The 14,702-nt window shown below is 47.7% G+C and overlaps 1 protein-coding gene across 1 annotated transcript in view; it reads left to right on the plus strand.

Moving 5' to 3' along the window:
- LOC101284306 (RH-like protein) overlaps positions 1 to 14,702 on the plus strand; it is a 33,272-nt gene that overhangs the window by 14,976 nt on the left and 3,594 nt on the right. Inside the window, exons 4-9 of the mRNA XM_004266673.3 lie at positions 1,460 to 1,607; positions 2,383 to 2,549; positions 4,092 to 4,229; positions 6,595 to 6,728; positions 10,399 to 10,478; positions 13,468 to 13,541. Of these exons, the coding sequence (XP_004266721.1) occupies positions 1,460 to 1,607; positions 2,383 to 2,549; positions 4,092 to 4,229; positions 6,595 to 6,728; positions 10,399 to 10,478; positions 13,468 to 13,541 (741 nt within the window). The remainder of the gene's footprint in view (positions 1 to 1,459; positions 1,608 to 2,382; positions 2,550 to 4,091; positions 4,230 to 6,594; positions 6,729 to 10,398; positions 10,479 to 13,467; positions 13,542 to 14,702) is intronic.

The raw sequence follows: 14,702 nt of genomic DNA on the forward strand, positions 1-14,702 counted from the left end.
CCAATAAACAATAAAATAGGCAAAAGATACAGTGTGTTAGATAGTGATAAGTACTATGGAGAAAAAAATAAAATGAGGAAAGCAGACAGGAATAGCTGTGAGGGAGGATAAAGTGTTAGAGAGGTTGGCCAAGGAAGGCTTCCCTGGGCAAATAATTTTTGAGTAAAGAGCTGAAGGCAGCAGGTTTGCAAGTCACGTGGGTATCTGAGGACAGTGGCAGATGGAAGGCAGGGCCGTGGGAGCGGTCTGCCTCTTTCAGGAGGAGGATTGTGTCAGTGACACTGTTTAGAATTGTTGGCACATGATGATAATTAAAAGCAGATGGGCTTTTAGTGGCTTTAATTGTTTTAAATTCTCTACAGACAATGCATCCCCTTATTGCCTGTACCCAGGGTGGACCACTCCCTCCACCGTGCACTCCAGGCAGTGGAACAGATGGTGCAAAGTGGTACTGACGTGGGAGTATGAGTGTGGGTTTGAGGAACAGCAAGGACAGTGTGTGTGGAATGAGTAGGAGGTGGAGTCACAGAGGTTGTGGGAGGGCAGATCATGCAGGGTCCTGTAGGTCCTAGGAAGAACGCTGACTTTGACATTAAGGGAGACATGGAGGAATTCCCACCCCCCTCACTGGGGGATTCTGAGCAGAAGTATGCCATGAGCTAAGATTTTAACAGGGTCTCTCTGGCTGCTACGTGGAGAAGAGTCAGTTGGGGGACAAGGGTGGAAATGGGGAGACCAGTTAGAAGATTACTGCAAAAATTTGGGAAAGTGTTGATGGTGGCTTAAACCAAGGTGGGGGTCAGTGGAGCGTGGTGGTGAAACTTTTGCCAAACCTGGATATTTGCTGAAGGCACAGCTGACAGGACTTACCAGTAGCCCATGAAGTGAGTTATGAAGGGTTACTAAATTCGATATTCATAAAGCAAAATGAACATATAGCTGGAATTTTCTGAACACTTTAGTTCCGTATTATAAAAATTCTGGCTGCTTCATGGTGCAAAGATCACATCACTCATACTCTACGCAAAATTTGAAATTCTGCCAAAATGTAGGAAGCAGTGGGGTACATGTCCGTGTGGCTCTTCCCCCCCCCCCAAGTGGACTTCAGCCAAAAGTGTTTAAAGCCAACCAGGGGGGAATTCCCTGGCGGTCCAGTGGTTAGGACTCGGCGCTTTCACTGCTGTGGCCTGGATTCAATTCCTGGTCCTGGAACTAAGATCCTGCAAGCTGCAAGACGTGGCCAACTAAAAAAATAAAGCCAACCAGAAACCTGTCGGGAATAAATACACAGCAACTCACGGGACTCCTCTGAAAGGGGGGCTGCTGGGCTGGGTCAGTCTCCTGACTTCAAGTCACGCCTCCTACATGAAGCCAGAACTTTCTCCAAGGAACACGGGAGGTTCCCTCCCTGTGGGCAGAAGATGCTGACACTCACTGTTCCCGCTGGGTTTTGTTGCAGATGGACAACCACATAAGCATGATGTACATCCACGTGTTTGCGGCCTGTTTCGGGCTGACTGTGGCCTGCTGCCTCCCGAAGCCTCTGCCTAAAGAAGCGGAGGACAAACAACAGACGGCCACGAGCCCCAGTTTGTTTGCCATGCTGGGTGAGGACAAGGTGGCGTGGGTGGGCTCGGATCTGGGGTGGGCAAGAGGCTCCAAAAGGGCTCTGGAGGAAAATCTCTCTCCTTTTCCAACCTTCTCTGGGTGTCTGAAGCCCCTCGGTAATGATCCATTTCTTCAAGTGGTATCTGAAGAATTCACATCTTTGAATTCCCCTCTAGGGAACTTCTCTTCATTAATATCCAAAGGAGAGGAGAGGCTCATTACATCTCAGTTTAAATAAGGTTATCCAATCCTTTTGTCCTCAACTTAAAGCAGAGAATTGGACACATGAAGAAAACCGGGCCTAGGAGTGGAGGAAAGAATGGGAGTGGGAAGAGAGGAGTAATAGTGGTGTATCAATAGTTTGAAGAGCTCCAGTAAAAGTGATGAACTTAGAGGCTGGGAGAGGCTTAGAAGAAGGAAATCAGGCAGTGAGATCGCCAGCAGGCAACTGAATACCAGGCCATTGGGCCAAATGAAAGCATCCCATTAATTTTTTAAAATAAGCATTTAAGCCATCACAGGCCAGGGTCAGGAGGCCTGGGGTTTGGTGATTTCAACTCTCTGGACCTTAGTTTCCTTGCCTGTAAATTATGTTAGCTGGGCCCTACCAGCTTAAGAATTCAGAGAGGAGACATGATTTGCCCAAAGTCACAGAGCAAGAAAGTGACAGAGATGAGACTTGCCAGGTCCAGAGTTCTCCTGTCTGAAGTCCCCCTGGCTCAGGCTTTGGAGCAGGAATACTGGTTCCGGCCACTGACCCTCTCTGGCCTCCAGGCACCCTCTTCTTGTGGATGTTCTGGCCGAGTTTCAACTCCGCTCTGCTGGACATTCCGGACGAAAAGAAGAAGGCCTTGTTCAACACCTACTACGCCCTTGCTGTCAGCATGGTGACAGCCATCTCAGTGTCAGCCTTTGCGCACCCTCAAGGGAAGATCAACATGGTGAGGAGGGGGGCTGTCCCTTGGGCAGCACTTGGGTCTTCTAGGCCTGACACACATATTCACACCCAACCCGCCGGCCTCAGTGCCAGCCCCACAGGTCGGGAAAGAGCATATCGGGTGATGGGGTCTTGTCTGCGGCATCGTGGGGCATCAGCCCATCAGCACTGCCTTGTCAAAATGGGCCTGGAACATAGGAGACTGTCAAATGAGCAAAGGCCCTCTGGGGGGAGCGATTAAATCTATCAGCCTTGACATCAAACAAACCCAAGTCTGAACCCCATTTCTGGTGGTTACTAAAGCCAGCTCCCATAAGCAAGAGTCAGCAGAGAAAAGCTGGGGTAGAATGAGTCATCCTCTCCCCTTCCCCGAGGAAATTTCAAGAATGGAATAAGCGGAATCCGAAGTAAAGATCTTTGTTTCCCTAGCCATCCGAACTTGGCCAAGCCACTTAAACTGTTTGAGTCTCAACTGCCTCATATGTAAAGTGGGAATTGAGAGATGATGCACGTAAAGGGCTTCATGCCCAGAGCTAATAAGTACTGGGCAAATATTAGCTGCTATTAACAACGTAGCTGCGAGTCTGTGTGTGAGTTTTCGGGGGAGAGATCCGTGAGATGGTAGGCTAAAGACAAAACAAGGTCCCGTGATGATCAGGGCATGAGGTCAGCCAGCCAGACATGATGGGAAAGTCTAGACAGATGGGGCGGGGCGGGGGGTAGGGGGGGTGAAGGGGAGAGAAGATGGCCAAGGATGACAGGTTAACAGCACTAAGGGGAGGTGAGGGTCCCCACAGGTGAGCTCCATGGTCACAGGGAGTCTAGGATCAGACAAGGTAGTGACATCCAGGGAGGCAGGTGTAGGCATCAGGTCGGGGAAGCCCAGAAGCTGGTCCCAGGGCCCAGAGCTCCAAGATCTGGGTAGAATTGAGAGGGGCAGAGAGCAGTAGCATAAGAGCAAGGCAAAGCCCCAGTTCTAGAGGAGGTGAAGGTCATAGCAGAGACATGACCCAGGAACAAGGGCCAGCTTCTTGGGATGGGGTCCAATAATACAGGGTGACATCGGCACCAAGTAGCCAATAATAATAATAGTAAAAAACAATAATAATGGCTTATATTTGGGGGGCATTTACTCATGTTCTATGCCAGGCATTGGGCTCAGAGTTTTATATATGATGACTCAATTTTCACAATAACCGTATCAGTAGATACAATCAAAACCCCATTTTTCTGGTGACAAAGTTAAAGCACTGAGTGGTTAATCGCCCAAGGACACATCACAACTAAGTGCGAGCATGGCTAGGATCCTGAGTAACTGCACTTTCAGGCTAAATGACTCCCAATCAGGGTGACTGCTCCCTGAGCCTGAGAAGTGGGGTGAGATAAGACCGTTGGTGAACTCTCAGCAGAGGGGAGGGGCTGGTTTCAGGATCAGAGAAGCAGGGAAGATGTTACACTGTTTTCTTGCTACCGGCTTACCAAGTAATTTAGAGAGATCCTGTCCTCTCTATGTCATTTCATTCACCCACAAGCTATTCCTCTGCAGACTCACATCCACAATGCGGTGCTGGCAGGAGGTGTGGCTGTGGGCGCCCCCTGTTACCTGATCCCTTCTCCTTGGCTTGCCATGGTGCTGGGTCTCCTGGCTGGGCTGATCTCCATCTGGGGAGCCACGTACCTGCAGGTAAGGAGCTGGGCAATGAACACCTGCTGCTTTGGCTTCCACCAGGGTCCAGGCCCCTAGAACATGGCGGGCCATCTTGTAGTGCCAAGGGCTGCATTAGGCAGCCGTTGGCACCTTCTCAGTTTAGCTTCAGAGCTTGGGTGAGGGATCCACCCAAGTCGGATGGTGCATTTGTTAAGATCTGGGGAGCGAGTATCAGAACATATTCAAGCTTGCTCAGGAATAAGGGGGATTTGTTAGAAGGTTACTGGGGTATCACTGAACCCAAGGACAGGAATGCTGCTGGGAGCCCAGGAATGGCTGGCACCAGGGATGCGAGTCTTGTGGGGAACCCAAGAAATCCCTGCTCTTCTTTTTTTGCTTTTCCTGAACATCTGCTTTATTCTCACTCTGTAGACTTCCTTCTTCTTCTCCTACTCCACATGGTGGAGTGTCATCTTTCTCTTCAAGAAAGCAGCCAGGTGAAATCTCTTGGCCCCAGTTGCAAATTCCTTGGAGAAGGGGCTCCTTGGTCTAACTTGGATAATGTGCCCATCTTTGGCTGGGTGGGAGGTACGGCACATCATACATGCAAGTCTGCTGTCCATGAACCATGTGAATGGGGGTGGGAAGGGCAGCACTCAAAAGAGGGATGCTGGGCTGGTAATCCAGGTCACGTCCACTTCTGACTATTTAGTTCTTCTTCTGAGTGGATGGATCTTTCTTCCTTCAATATTCTACATATACTGGTAACATCAGAATGCGCCATTATAGACGATTTGCCATCACACACTTCTAAGAGAAATATTTAGGAGCAACAGATCTTCATAGGTTTGAAGACCTGATGGAGGAAAAAGGAATAGACTTTTGGGTGACACAAGAAGATGAATTTGGATGAACCGTGGATATTCAGGGAGGCAGTTTCAAACCCAAATAGGAAGAACTTACCAACAGTTCAATGTGACCAAAAGATGGGGTAGTCTGCTTTTCATCTTTGGAGTGGAAGCGTGTGTCTTTCATCTCCTCTGGCTTTGAGATCCTCTGATGAAAGTAGGACATATTCAGCAAAACGTGTATCACAGGAATTCCCTGGTGGTCCAGCGGTTAGGACTCCAAGCTTTCACTGCCGAGGGCCCGGGTTCAATCCCTGGTTGGGGAACTAAGATCCCACAAGCCACGCGGCGTGGCCAAAAAACATGTATCACAAGTATCATGAGGCTCAGTGTCTGTCACTTTCTCTGTGCCTCAGGTTCCTTGAGTCTATCACTGCGGGAAGGATTCAAAGATGATTCACTGATTTTTTCATTCATTCATTCACTCATTCATTCATTCATTCAACACATTTGTTTTAACAGTCTTCCTGCTTCCCAAGCTATAGTGTAGTGAAGGAAACGGACAAATAAACGCAACACAGTGTGTTAACTGCTACTGGAGCACATCTAAGCTGGCCTGAGATGGGTCAGGAAATGCCTCCCAGAGCAGAGAAGGTCTCACCCGAGCATTGACAAAGAACTTATATTAGCCAGGGAAAGAAGTGGGAAATGTACTCCAGGCAGAAGGAACAGTGTGTTCAAAGGCTCAGTGGCAAGAAGAGCATGGGGCCCAACCAGGAAACGGAAAGATGTTCTTTAGGCTGAAGCATAAAGTTCATCAGGGAGTGTGCCTCTCACCAGAGCCTTGGGAGATGGCAGGTGCTCAGGAATACCTTCTGGGCGAGTTCAAGAGTCTGAATTTTTATTCTCAAGACAATGAGGATTCTAAGGAGGGAACTAGCCTGATGAAATTTGCATTGGTATGCACATTTGTTGGCTCCCAGCCATCTGGGAGGCCAAGTGACGAAATGGAAGGAGTACTGACTGGGCGTCTAGAGGTGTGGTCAGATTCTTTCCTTTTCATCAGCCATGTAGTCTCTTGGATGGCTGTTAGGTTTGGTCTAGACCAGTGGGTCTCAATCAGTCCCTGGGGACATTTGACAATATCTGGAGACAGTTTTGGTTGACACACCTGGGAGAGGGGTGCTCCTGGCATCTAGAGGGTACAGGCCAGGGGCGCTGCTAAACCTCCTACAGTGCACAGGAGGGCCCCTGGCATAACACAGAATTATCAGCCCCAAATGTGAGTAGTGTGGACAACGGACCAGCATTGGTGTCACCTGGGACTTTGCTAGAAATGCAGAATCTCAGGCCCCAGACCCACTAAGTCCAACTCTGCATTTTAATGAGCTCCCCAGGTGCTGTGAGTGCACATTCAAATCTGAGAAGCACTTATTTAGTTGAGTCCTAATGCCCATCCCCCTGGATACCCTGGATGCCAAGCGTCTGTGAAAGGGTCGGTAAGGAGTATCAGTCCCACATGCAGATCTGCTGGTAATGGTGTTTGTTCCCAGGTGTGTCTTCAACGAACGCTGGACCTCCATGACACCTACGGCGTGCAGTATACCTTCGGCTTGCCGGGTCTACTCGGAGGGATCACCAACATTGTGCTGACGGCGCTTCAGGTCAAGTGGACCAAGGTTTCCACGTAGGTCACTTGCCTCAGCCCCTTATCACCCCATCCAGCTCAGGAAGGAGTGTGCCCAGAGCCCCTGGCCGGGGAAGGGGGGGTAGTGCCCAGGGCCGGGCAGTCAGAGGCTTCAGTGAATATTCGTTGGCCAATTTATTCTGAAATTCTGCCCAGCCCCTACTGTGTATGGACTTATCACCTGTCCAGGCCCCTTCTTTCTAAAGTAGGCAGCTTAGGTGCAGGGCAAAGGCAGACAGTCCCGGGTCCTCCCCAAATGCAGGCAGAGCAGGCGATCAGGCTCAAGCCAACTGAGCCTGTGTTTCAGTCCCTGGTGGTTTAGGTTGTGGTGAAGTGTGCCGTGGGGTCTTGGCCTCTTACTAGCTGGGCCATGCTACCTAACCTCTCTGAGCCTCTGTCACCCGATGGTAAATGAAGATAATGATAATTCCTCCCCTCCTAGGGGTGTTGGGTGCTACTTGAGGCCAGGTACTGTGTGGTTAAGAGGATTTGATATGTTAATGTAGGAAAATGCTGAGTACAGCCCATCCCTGAGACCCAGAGAGGGAAGGAGCTTGGCTAAGGTCACGCAGTGAGGTGGGACCGTGGGTCTCCAGACCAGAGTCAGGTCCTGTGCCCCCCAGACAATGGACAGCAATGATCAGAACCCTGGCCATCACCTTCTGGAAGTTATCTTCTTGTTTCTTTCCTTTTTTTTTTTTTTGCGGTGGGGGGCAGTTGTTTATCTTCTGAATGTGACTCACATATAATGGAAGAGTAACTTGGGCACAGGGATAGATTTTTCCAGATGAACTGAGTTAGTGATAACAATAATAATATTACTGATGACAGTACTGTTTGACTGCTTTCTAAATGCTAGGCATTATGCTAAAATCATTACGTCATCATCTCATTCAATCCTCACAACCACCTGGTGAGGTATTATTAGCTTTCCCTAAGAAATGATATTTCGGGGGAGTTAGTTGTCCAAGGTCATGTGGCTGAAACCTGGCTGTAAAGGTTATGAGCACCTGCGGTGGGTGATGAGAGCTCATCGTTGTGGAGGTATCTCAAAGAAATCATGGAGGTCTGCATCCCTCAGTTCTAACAAGAGAGACGACCATAGCCCCAAATTATAGGAATCTTCTGTGAGCAGGTGAGATATACCTCCATGAGCTGCTTGGGGGTGAAGAGGATCCCATTTGGGGGTGGGGAGGGGATGGTCTGTGGGAGGCAGTGCATCTCTGTAATGGACTCCAACGATGTGCCTGCCACTGCTTCAATAGCTGTGCGACTCTCAGCAAAGCTTTTTCCTCTCTCTGGGCTCCTGAGTTCCCCTCTGTAAAATGAGGGGTTGATCTAGCAGGGTCCTACACTCAGATACCTGTAGGGACCAGGCAGGTAAGGTTAAAACTGAGACTGGTGAGGGGAGGAAACTATGGGCATTTGCTCTTCAGTGCCGGGCAGCTAATACCGTGCAGGGTCCCAGGATAAGTGTTGCCAGATCTAATGACTTTTCAAAAGTCAGAAATCCAGAGTTTTGCATGTACTTCCCAAGCATTGGCAAAAGATTCAAAATCACTAGAAACATTGTGTGGGCCAAATTCTGCTCGTGGGCTGCCGACCTGGAACTTCTGCACCACCTACCCTTCTATCCCCCAAATTCTGTGATTCTGTTGCTCTCCTAGAACAGTGGCTCTCAACAGCATCAGCATCACCTGGGAACTTGTTTGAAATGCAAATCATACCCCACCCCAGACCCACACAATTAGAAATCTGGGGGCAGGCCCAGCAGTCTGTTTTAAAGAGTCCTCTGTGTGATTCTCATACAAGCTCAAGTTTGAGAACTATTGGCCTATAGCAAAAAAAAAAAAGCAAAGCTGTCAACCAGCAGTGTGCTGCTAAAGGATGAACAACTGGCTCTCCAGGGAAACAAAGCCCTGACTTAGAGCATTTGCTGATTTCTCCCTGTGGCCAATTTCAAGCCATCAAGGTAACACCCCTGAACGTGGAGTTGAGAAGAGCTGAGAACCATCGGCCTCTGTGTCTGTGTGAGCTGGCTCCAGCACCCGTCCACAAGCCAATTCTCATCAGGATGAGACAGCTGAGGACCAAGAAGTAGTCCTCTCTCCTCTGCGGGAACCTGGCAAAGGGAAGGGCACAGTGACAGCGATGACCCCTCTCAGGGTGGCCTCTGGTCTGCTGGAAGCAAAGGGCACACAGACCAAGGTCACATTTACCAGTTGTGTGACCTTAGGCATGGTATTCAAACTCTCTTTAAGTCTCAGTTTTCTATCTGTAAAATAGGATAATAAGATCCATGTCCCAGGGCTGCTGTGAAGATTCAGCAACATATAATAATTAAAGGGCTCGGGACAGTGCTTGGCATGGAGTAAACACCCAACACATGGCCCCTTTCTTTATGATGGTTACTGATGCTGCTGCCTCCGTAGGAGGGGCATCTGGATGTAGTGGAAAGATGGGGAATGGATTGAGCTGGCAGTTAGAGCGCTTTCTGGGAAGTGTGGATCAGCTGTTTTATTAGCTCTGTGTCATTGGATGAGTCAGTTGACTTTACATTCATTCCACAAACAATATTTGTCGATTTCCCATTTGGGTGAGCGAATGTAAATCAGTCAGATGCTGTGCTTGGAGGCTGGATGGAGCATTTTTCACAAATTGTGGGATTTTAAAAAAATAAATTTATTTATTTATTTTTGGCTGCGTTGGGTCTTCGTTACTGCGCGTGGGCTTTCTCTAGTTGTGGCGAGCTGGGGCCACTCCTCGTTGCGGTGTGCAGGCTTCTCATTTCGGTGGCTTCTCTTGTTGCAGAGCATGGCCTCTAGGCACATGGGGTTCAGTAGTTGTGGCACGTGGGCTCAGTAGTTGTGGCTCACGGGCTGTAGAGCGCAGGCTCAGTATTTGTGGCTCACGGGCTTAGTTGCTCCACGGCATGTGGGATCTTCCCGGGCCAGGGCTCGAACCTGTGTCCCCTGCGTTGGCAGGTGTACTCTTATCCACTGTGCCTCCAGGGAAGCCCCTTGATTTTTTACTTTCTTAATGGTATCTTTTGATGAACAATAGTTTTAATTTTATCATAGTCCAATTTATCATTGTTCCCTCTATGTTTAGCTCCTGTGTGTCACGTTTAAGAACTTTTTGCCTACTGCAAGGTCACACAGGTGTCCTCCAAGGGCCGCTTAATAGTTTAAAGTGAAGCCCTGGGTTGCCTTGAAGGAGAGAGGACAGGCACATATGTCCAAGGGGGTAGGCAGGGGAGATGGGTCTGATGGCCAAGCTGTACCCCATCTCGCCCTGATAGAAATAAAACCTACATCTTTAATTGCCTAATGAGGAAACTCAGGACTGTGAGAGTTTAAGTGCCTAGGGTCGTGCAGCTAGTAACAGAACTGGGACCTGAACTTGGGTTTTCTGACTTCTACTCTAGTTCATCGTTCATGGGGTCTGAGAACTAAAGTAAGCCAAAGAGGATCTTGAAATCCCTTCTTCCCCTTCTACATGTCTGCATAGCTTTGTGGGAGAATGACGGGAATGTACTGCCTAGGGAGGGGACATTTGTTCTCCTGGTGGCCCTTCCTGACAGCATCACTACTGTTGCAATCTTTTCTGTCCCCAATGACCTCTGCGGCCTGATGCCCAAATGTGACCACCTCTGCTTTGTCATTTCTAGGCTTGGCTACCAGATACTCACTGACTCCGGGGCATTCAGCTTCACCATCATTATGGGTGTGGGATCTGGTCTTCTGACAGGTCAGTGTGAGACCACCCTTCTTCCACCATTGTCCAGGGCACAGGGCCTGGGCCTAGACTGAACCTGCCCCATCCCTGGACGTGTATGTGCCCATGCCCTTCCCCCTGAACCCACCCCCTCAGCTCCAGCCAAAGGAGGCAAAGAGCCCAGACCTTGATTAAAAAATAAAGGAACACAGAATTACAAACTTTCATAATTGGAAAGGTCCTCAGAAGTCACCTGGACACTGCAGCCTCTTGAGCCCAGGACTGGTGATTTCATCAAATTTTGCACAGAAGACCAAGGAGACCCTTATGCTACAGAGCTTACCTTTTACTCCCTGAGAACACCTAAATACTATTTTGTTCAGCAAATATTTGTTCAATATCTGCTATGAGCCAGGCACTATTCTTAGGTACTCAGGATACAGCAGTGAACCAAATTCCCTGGCCTTATCGAGTTGACCTTCTAGATGGGGAGGGGGCTTTTCCCATAAACAGAAAAAAATAAAATAAAATAAAATGAATATATATGTGCTATGTCAGATAGTAATAAGCACTATGAAGGGAAATAAATCAGGGTAGGGGGAACGTAGAGTTATTGTGAAGGTGGGCTGCTCTTTTAGAAGGGTGGTAAGGAAGGCCTATCTAAGAAGCTGACTTTTAAGCAAGGACTTGAATGCAAAAAATGAGGGAGATACCATGTGTTTATTTGGGAGAAGAACATTCCATGAAAAGGGACAGCAAGTGCAAAGGCACTGAGGCAGGAGCATGCATTGCGTGTCTGGGGAACAGCAAGGATGTCAGTGTAGCTGATGTGGGTGGAGTGACAGGGAGAGTGGCAGGGGTTGAGGATAGAGTGGTAGCAAGGAGCCAGATCATTCTGAGACATGGGAAGGCATTAGAGAACTGTAAACAGAGGACTGATGTTCTTTTGCTTCTGCAATATGACAGACCTGCAAAGAATCTTGGGGAGATACCAATTTGCCAGTCTTACATGCTAGGTGAAAACATGCATTCTGTACAGAACTGCTCACTGTTATTCTACAAGCAAACAGCTTTTATTGGTTAGATTTTCATATATTGTACCTCTAAGCATGGAGTGAATGCCAAATAAGAGACAAAATAGCATAAGTAGACACTAAGGAGTTGTGTGATCTTGGGCGTGTCACTTTGGGCATTGGCTGGCTTCTCTGTAAAATGAAATGATTATAGTAACTAATCATATGGCGTCCTTTCAGCTCTGAAACATGTATGAAAGTACCGTTCGGAGTTTTAGAGAGTGAGATTGGCTAGAATTGCTTTAACGTAACAATTGGCCTCAGCTTCCGACAGAGTCTGAGGTGATTAATTAAATACAGATAAGAAAAATGTCTCCAGCCATCACTTTACATTCTATTCGTGGTGGCAGTCCAACCCTGAATAGGGTTGCCAGATTTAGCAAGTGAAAACACAAGGCACCCAATTTGGAATTCAAAAGGAACTGAGCATCTTGTATTTTATCTGGCAGCCCTACACCTGGCCTCTCACACCATTTACCACTCGCCCCAGCGTGCGGAGGCTTTCTGTGCTTCACTGAAGCCAAGAAAGAGAATAGAGGAAAGACACTCCTATCATTCCTTTAAGAGTTAAGACCAACCAGCTTTCCTCTTCACATGTTGCTTTCCACATGAGGGAGCCAGTGATAAAAAAGGACTTGGACAATGGAGGCGGAAAGAGGCCTCCGAGAGGCCAAGATGGCAACAAACTGACCCCTTAAGCCAACCATTTTACATGTGAAGAGACCTCGTTCCGTGGAGCCCGTCTATAATATATGCACTTATTTAAGAAACCATCTTATCAAGCATAGTTATGGGGTTTCCCAGGTCAGGCGGATTAGAAATAGCAGATTAGAGGTGGATAGGTTTCTAGAGGCAAGGCACCCTCGTAGAAGTTAGAAGTGAAAGCAGAGAGCCTAGCAGGAGAAGAGAATTTCCTAAAACCAGTCACAAGAACATGAGAAGCTTGGGCTGCTGGAGAACAGGCCAGTAACCTTCAGCAGCTGTAGCCCTTCTCCACGTTACACAGCACATTTCATAAAAGGATGTTCCTAGGAACAGTTCTGATTTTTTTTTTAAAGTCTAAATGTGTTCTGTGTTGTCTCATAAGACAAGAAAATATAATAATTTTAGAGGATTTGCATCAGATGAGTAAGCCTCAGCTATCTGGAAAATATATGTAGGCGACAGGGATCATTTCTGAGTAATTCTAGCTAAATGAGGTGTGCTGATTGCACTCTACATGCCAATATCAGTTAAAGGCACACACTATAAGATGAAAATATGAATAAGCACACACCTACTCTTGTTAATCTTACTATTTAATACATTGGGACTGATCATCATTAAAAATACACAGATAAACCTATCAATGGCATTTCCCTGCTTCACATGAAAGGTAAACACTACTTTATGTACTGGAAATTTGGCAGACTTTGAGCGACTGGGGAAGGCGTAGGGCCCGAGCTCTTTGGGCGGAGGACGGATGGGTGAAAAGAACAGGCACAGACGCAAGTTGTTATAAACTACTTTCCTAACAAGTGGAATCTTGAGCTGAGGTCACTGGGACTTTATTGGAACCAGTGAGGATGGACCTGCAGGGGCGGCTATTTGAGTCGCTCTCCATGGTAGCTTTTGCATTTTAAATAGACCAGCTCTTAAGAGGGGCACCGTCTAACAGGGTCCTTCTATTCCATCTTGGGAAGTGTGTTAATCCATGACGATCATATACCTCCCTGCGTAACCTAAATCCTTTGGATGTAATTGTTCTTGCCAGTTCCTTTTGAAAGATGTCTATAGAATTAATTAAGCTGGTCCAGGAAGGACAGTGCTTCAATTTGTCTATCTCCTGGTTGTGGGAGAAAAAAGGATTTCTGCTGAGATACCATAGTTGACTTATAATATTTTGATTAATTTTGAGATAACAAATGCAATCATCTAAGTGTGTAACATTTAATTATGAATTTAAACAGGTATGCTCTTAAACCTCAAAATATGGAAGTCACCTCACGTGGTTAACTATTTTAATGACCAAACTTTCTGGAAGGTAAGCGTTTTAACCTATTAATGTCTAAGGTTTTGAGTGAATGAACTTAAAAATATACTGGGTATATATGTTAACTTGGTGTTTATGAGAGTAAAGTAACAAACAAACAAATCCAAGATGTGTGTGTGAGCGTGTGAGCATGCGTGCGTGAGCATGTGTGCATGCGTGCGTGTGTGAGCGTGTGTGCATGCGTGCGCGTGCGTGTGTGTTGGTGGGGGGGTGAGGATGTAGTAAATGTTCCCATTTCCCTGATTCCTCAAAATCACTGAGGGTCAGGGATGCAAGAACTGTCACTGGCCACATGTCTCCTCCCCACCTGGAGTCACCAAAGTGGGCGGGCGAACAGTTTGACGTTAAGGTGATGGAATCCTGCAGTGCAAGAGCCAGAAGGACCATAGGGGCCAGAGAGTCCAATCCCCTCACTCGATAGACCTCCAAGTGGAGCCACGAGTATCCAAGTTCTCACAGGGACTGAGTGGCACAGCTGAAGAAATTAGAGCTAGTGGACACGAGAAAACTTGCAGCATAGGTGTCTGGGGTTATTTAGTCAGGGGACGTAAAGTTCAAACAACTCAGCTGCTGCTGAGGGTCTGTGTGACATTGTAGTGTTTGTTGTCATGACTGGGCTAGAGAGGAGGTCAGGGCTCATTCCCTGAAACCCCACTGCCCTCCTCCCCTTAACCTACACTCACAGTTCACAAAGCATTCTGATGTGTGTCACCTTAGGTAATCTTCCAATTGATGCTGAGGTCGGCTGGGCAAGCAGGGACCCATATTGCCAAGTTATAAATGGGAAGTGGGGGCCGACAGAGGGCAGGCTAATGCCCAGCATCATGCCTTTGTGAGTGGAAGCAGTCCTTCTGAGTCCCAGGCCAACCCTTTCTCCACCCAGCAGACCAAGATACTGACCACTAAAGGGACAGAGAACCAGCCTTACTATAGGCCTTGGCATTTGTGTCTGTAGGGGCGAAACAGAGAGAACCTACGGAGAAAACCCACCTCGTCTCCCTTTCCTTCATCTCCGCGCTCTCTTTCCTCCTCTTCCTCTTGAAACAACTTTCTAGAGGTATACTTGACAATGAACTGCACATATTTGAAGTATACATTTTGATACATTAAACATGTTTATACGCCTATGAAACCATGACCGCAATAAAGGTA

Source organism: Orcinus orca, chromosome 1 (assembly GCF_937001465.1).
Source record: "Orcinus orca chromosome 1, mOrcOrc1.1, whole genome shotgun sequence".
Classification (NCBI taxonomy): Eukaryota; Metazoa; Chordata; class Mammalia; order Artiodactyla; family Delphinidae; genus Orcinus; species Orcinus orca.